Genomic DNA, 6,286 nt, shown 5'->3' with positions numbered 1-6,286 from the left:
TGGGCTCCCCACTCTCCAGGTCCGACTCCGGGGAGAACTCATGGTCTGATCTGGGAGCCTCCACTGGAAAATTAAGAATAATTACTACTATAAATAAGATTACAATGAGGAAAGATTTGTATTTTTGTGTATATTGAAATAACACAAAAGTAGACCTCAAAATTGTTTTGCTCATTAAAAAGATATGCAATCAGTGAGTAAATAGGTTTTTTTTAAGAAGACGCATTACTACTATAGACATAATTACTGTACATGGTGTGCAAATAACTAATGCAATATTAGTATTGCTATTTTTGAAATAATAAATACATAGGTTATAGATTTTTGTGTGACCAAAAAGGATTATACCACTCTGTGTGAGATTTTATAGTCTTCATTTTTTTGTATTAGCTGTTACCCTGATCCCAAGTTTAATAGCGTGAAAATATAGCCTAAAGCATCTCGCAAGTGTGGGGCTTTTTATTAAAACAAGAATAATACAGCAATAGGCTATGATTGCTGACATTCTACATAACAAAGTTTGTGTTTACATTTTATTACATTAACAGACAGATATATAGATAACTAGCTGTTGCTCGCAACTTTGTCCACGTGAAATTAAAAAAAATATAGTTCAACGTATAGATGCTAAGATAATATATCTTTTTAATGGTGAAATTGTCTGAATGGTAAAAATCTGCCCAGTAGTTTTTGAGTTATTACAATACATACAAAAATAAAAATCTTTCCTGTTTATAACATTAGTGTAGGTAGATATATAGTTGTGTTACTGTGCATGTGTTTCATAGTAATAGTTACATTCAGGTTCGTCGTGTTCGAAAAGCGGCTCGTCGGAGTCCGTGTCGGGCTCTGGTCCGGTGGAGTCTGAGCGCCAGGCGGGCGGGCGGCGCGCGCGCCCCCCACCGCCCTCCTCCGAGCTGCTACCGCTCGCGCGCCACTCCTCCTCGCCCTCCTCCTCCCTCTTGCTCTGACATACAACACATGGGCTACAGATATTGTTTAAATATGGCAGGATGCTTCATTCTTTTCATTCCATAACATTGTTGCAAAATATACAGCCAAAATACAGTGAAAACAGGTTAAAATATTAGATCCATCCATCCATTTAAATGTTAGCATTTACAATATTTATAGTAATCCTTTATTTTTTTTTATCATTTATAGTAAGATTAGATTAGAAATAAATATTATTATCCTATCTAATTATCGCCTGCTATAAGAAAAAAATGGTTTTAACAGTAATATTTAAAATTAGACTTCTAGTGGAACATTCAGTTTGTGTAAGAGAAATGATCAACTTACTTTCTTCTTATGAATCATCTTAAGTTCCCTCAATGTGACCTCCTCGAGGTGCCTCCTGTCCGCCTCCTCCTTTATCTTCATCTGCGCTATCCGTCTGGACTGTCTTACTGGAGTGTCGTTGTCTGTCATGTTTGTAGCTGACTTATCTTTTTCCTTAGCTTTAGGTTTCTTCTTTAATACTTTCTTAGCCGATTTTTTACCTTAAAATACAAAATTATTCATCAGTATTTTCCTCAACAATTTGAGGGTATTATTAAAATACGCGCAAAATATATATAATTACCTAAACTATATAAAGTTTCATCTTCTGATTCGCTGGAGCATTTCTCCATAATTTTAGCTTCAATTTTCTTTCTGAAAATAAACATTTTTTTAATCTGTCAAATATACAAAGAATTTAAATTAACTAGCTGTTCCCGTGCGACTTCTTTCACATGAAATTATAAAAATTGTTTGATTGATTACATTTGTCAAATTTAATTGCAAATGTCAAAATGATAGACATGACATTATGACAAAGCATGGCAATTTTGCTTCCTTGATGTTGGCAGCAACTTATGGTCTCTTTCCCACATTAGGGTTTTTATCCAAAATATTTATCCCCTAAGTTTAATAGCGTGAAAATGTATAGTCTAAAGCGTGACGTAAGTGTAGGGCTTTTTATTAAAAAAGAATTATTCAAAAATATGGTGTAATTGCTGACATCTTAGGCAACAAAGAAGTGTGTGTTTACGCTTTATTATAATAGTATAGAAGTATAGATGTAGGGTATTATTACCTCGATTTGGTTACGATCTTTTTTGGTTTGAATTTCAATCTTTTCCCGCTGTTAACTGGTTCTTCGTCTTCACTGTCACTTTGAGATTCAGATTTATTTTTGTCATTAAATGATTTATTTAACAAACTTCTTTTAAGCGCTTTGCTCGTCTTATCACTAACATTATCATCCTTACTTACTTCACTAATTTGTATTTTACTATTAATTATCTTTTTACCTTTTAATTTACCCTTACTAGCTTTGATTTTCTTTCTATTTGATATTGAATCTTTTTCGTTTTCTGTATTAACATCATTGTTTTCGATATTTTCGTTTTTATCTTCAACGTTTTCGCTTTTGGAATGTGATACAGGTTCCGGTGTTGATTCTAAGCGTATCTTTTTGGGCGGCAAAGTATCCTCTATTTTTACTTCTTCATCTTCTACATTTTCATTTTCTACATTTTCTGACGCATTTCCGTCATGTTCTGACGACACGCTGCTTTTTCTTTTTTCAATAATACTCGATTTACTATTCCTAGGACTTTCAGGTTCAGATATTGAATTCACTATTTCTTTGTTATTCCTAAGTGTTCTCATTCCTTCTCTCTTCTTCACTTTCCTGATTATTTTTTTCGTTTTTTTACCTGTACTTTCGCAATCCGTACTTTTTTCGTGAACGCTATCTCTCCTTAATTCTTTTTCACTACTCGTGGCTATAGAATTTGAACCATTTGACTTATCCAAATTTCGTACGCAATGCTTCTTTGATTCCGATTTTGTTACATCTGGATTATCATTTGATTGTTTTCTTAAAGACCTTTTCGTTACTGACGATAATCTACACTTTAATTTAGCACTTTTATTTAATTTAACCCTACTATTAGCTTTCTTAACATTATTTGCATGCTCTCCATTTAAAACTTCTTCGTTTGGATTATCTACATCTGAATTTTCTTCTAATTCAGTGTTGTCCTCTTGTTCTAACACTTCAGGGTTGCCAGTATCATTGTCCCATCCCCAACCATCACCATAGATAAACATTACTGGTTCAGATATCTCTTCACCAATAAAGTAGGAACTTTCGCAATCCTCACCATTACCTTCCCCTTTTATTACCATTACGGGCTCCTCAATTTCTTCACCAATTTCGTCACCAACTTCTTCACCAACTTCTTCACCAATTTGATCATAAACTTTTTTACCAATTTCATCACCACCTTTTTCACCAATTTCGTCGCCAATTTTTTCACTAGTTTTATTGGCAACGTTTTCACTAGTTTCATCACCAACTACTTTGTCAATTTCTTCACCAATATCTTGTTCTTTAGTTTCTTCTTTATTATCTGTCTCTATTTCGGCCATATTTGATTCACTTTTTTCTAAATCCTTTTTACTATCAGTTTCATTGGTTATTGTCATATTGTCTTTTTCGTTTTCTACTTTATCTACAGAATTATTACATTCTTCAACTATTTCTTTTACAGTATCATTTACAATATCTATTGGTGAATCATCTTTAGGGGGTTCTACTTCTTCCTTAGTTGTAACTCCTTTGCATTTCTCTGCCTTAGGCTCATCACTTTCATTGCCAGATTCAGATTCAGGGCTTAGGAATTCTTCCTCATTTTCCTCAACTTCTGATTTACTAGCCTGTAAAATATAACATTTCTTTTAACCGTACAGCTATGGGTAACTCAAATTCTTTACTCTAAGACTACATTAGGTTATGGGTTATAATTAGTTGACATTTTGAATATTGATTGTTACCTCAATTTGAGTTGGAACATCAACACTGCTGGAATCCTCATTGGTCACAGGCTGACACACTGGCTCACCACTTTTCAATTGGCTTATAATTTTGACAAACTCTTCTCTATTGCTGAAAGTTAACAATGTTAAAAATGTACTGCATATATTATTGCTTAACTAAGTTCAGTTTCTATCTACTATATTGAGTAGTAACATTTAATTCAATTAATATTAATAGTTGGAGTTGATCTTTGTTTTTCTACTTAAAGCCAGGCTTTTTCGATAAAGAATAATTACTATTTAACTTATTATAGGAACAAGATAGAAAAATATTGTCTAAATTACATGCTACTAGCTTTCACCTGCGACTGTGGGCGTGAAATTTAAAAAAACAAAAACAAAATTGAGTAGCCTATGCTTCCACACTATCCTTTACATCTATGCCAAATTTCAGCAAGATCTGTTAAGCTGTTTAGGCTTCAAAATCTAACAAACATCCATCCATCTAAACTTTTGCATTTATTATAGTAAGAAGTAAGATTTGAAAAGTTTACAATTACTATATTGTTACATAAGTCCAATATTAAGGATGAAATAATCATGATGACTTTGCATATGGGAATATTATTCTAAGCATTATCTGTGTTATCAGTTGAAAAATTCTTTTAAAAATACATTAACCTTCCCTATCTCTGAGGAAACAGTTCATGGTTATTGCAATTTTTAACAAAAAAATATAAACATTGCTGTCTTTGTTTGTCATAAGCAGGATAAGTGGAAATCTATTATTATAGAAATTAAATGCCATGACAAATGTATCATAGACTAGCTTTCGCCCGCGACTCTCTCTACATTGTATTAAAAAAAAAAACAAAAATCAATAGCCTATGTCTTTGTCCAGACTATTATCTAAATCTACACCTAATTTCGCTGAAATATGTTTAGCCGTCAAGGCTACAAACTCTAACAAACATCCATCCATTTAAACTTTCGCATTTATAATATTAGTATGATTACATATATCTTGGATGCTAACATGAGTCATGGCACAATTTGGTAGCAGGATGTTGCGGGATGCTGGGGCAGTACATAATATGCCAGTGACCTTGGGCCGCTAATATTTTTGAAAAGCATATTATAATATATTGTGTCTATTTTGTCAAAGGGAAAAAAGAGATGTGTGTATGTAATAAAACAAGGATTATGGCAGCTCTTTACTTTGTGTGAGTCCTGTGTAGAACAGATTTTTAATATCTTGGGTACCCAAGATATTTGTTACGAACTATAGTTACCTAGCAATTAATTGCCACGTCTCCTCATCCTGATCTTCTTTGTACATGCACAGGTTGGCTTCATGGTCAATCTGCAGCCAGTAAACACAACCAAATTTATCCCGACCAATAGGATCCAATCTCAGCTCTTCACTTGATAATGCATTGACAGCATTTTTAAACTTTGGATGACAAGTAAACTGGTATTCAAGGAGTAACTGTAATATAAAGAATTATTATAACAAATTTGTGGATAAACCAATTGGTTGGATTTTGTGTTTAATTTAATTAGCTAAAACAACAAATCTAATAAGAAATGTAATATTGTTAAAAAAATCTTCTAAATAATTACCTTAATAATGTTAATTTAAATGGAAACTAGAAAAAAACTTAATAATATTCAGTGAATTGTCTCTAATTTACCAATTAAAAAATGTAAACAAAGGTTTTAATTGGGATTTACCTAATGAAAAAACTTTTGTAATCCACAGCTATTAAAAGTTTCAACTAAAATTACCTTTAAAATTCTCAATTTGACTTGAGTGCTAGCTTTCTTGTAAGAAAATCTCTCAATCTCCCAAGCTTCCTGATGATATCTTTGTTGATGACAAAACTTTATGAGAGCCCTTTCCCAACGGTTCACTTGAATAGACTTGAGTGCTCTTCGTAACAACCTTACATGCAACTCCTTTAACGGATCCAACACTAAAACAAAAAACTTGCTAACATGTTTGTTTATATTTAACTCGATATTATGTTGTGCTCTTCATACCTTCTTGTGTATTCTCTACTAGTTCTTGCAATTTGGCTATCGTAGGTATCTCCAAACCGTACAGTTTACCGAAAACTTTCAAAAACGAGTAAATAACAGCGAAATTGGGATCAGTCGTACATGAAATTTCTCCATCGGACGCCATCGTCGACAATTATTATGCTCATTTACTAAACATCTCTGAATTATAGCAACTACCGGTACGAGATTGTCACACTTAAAACTATTGGAAATCTATAAAACATGTACATTATTCACGAAAATAGCTTCATCCTCAATTAAACTCAATGCTTCTATCCTTATTTTCTAAAATAATAAAATAAAACTCGATGACAGCCATCGCACCATAACCAAACTTTCGAGTTTTTAAGCTTTATTTTCGTCAAAGATATTTTATTAACATGTACCACAATTGAAATGCATTGTTTATATC

At 32.7% G+C, this 6,286-nt stretch overlaps 1 protein-coding gene across 1 annotated transcript in view; it reads right to left on the bottom strand.

Moving 5' to 3' along the window:
- Window positions 1-6,229, bottom strand: part of LOC106106381 (remodeling and spacing factor 1-like) — a 6,286-nt gene extending 57 nt beyond the window's left edge. Inside the window, exons 1-9 of the mRNA XM_013286958.1 lie at window positions 5,854-6,229; window positions 5,599-5,786; window positions 5,103-5,299; window positions 3,829-3,940; window positions 2,081-3,711; window positions 1,586-1,656; window positions 1,303-1,502; window positions 799-967; window positions 6-63 (exon numbers count right to left, since the gene is read on the bottom strand). Of these exons, the coding sequence (XP_013142412.1) occupies window positions 6-63; window positions 799-967; window positions 1,303-1,502; window positions 1,586-1,656; window positions 2,081-3,711; window positions 3,829-3,940; window positions 5,103-5,299; window positions 5,599-5,786; window positions 5,854-5,998 (2,771 nt within the window). The 5' untranslated portion in view covers window positions 5,999-6,229. The remainder of the gene's footprint in view (window positions 1-5; window positions 64-798; window positions 968-1,302; window positions 1,503-1,585; window positions 1,657-2,080; window positions 3,712-3,828; window positions 3,941-5,102; window positions 5,300-5,598; window positions 5,787-5,853) is intronic.
- Between the last annotated feature and the right edge of the window lie 57 nt (window positions 6,230-6,286).

Source organism: Papilio polytes, unplaced genomic scaffold, assembly GCF_000836215.1.
Source record: "Papilio polytes unplaced genomic scaffold, Ppol_1.0 DF822178.1, whole genome shotgun sequence".
In the NCBI taxonomy this organism is placed as follows: Eukaryota; Metazoa; Arthropoda; class Insecta; order Lepidoptera; family Papilionidae; genus Papilio; species Papilio polytes.
This window is presented reverse-complemented; position numbering and strand designations above follow the sequence as displayed.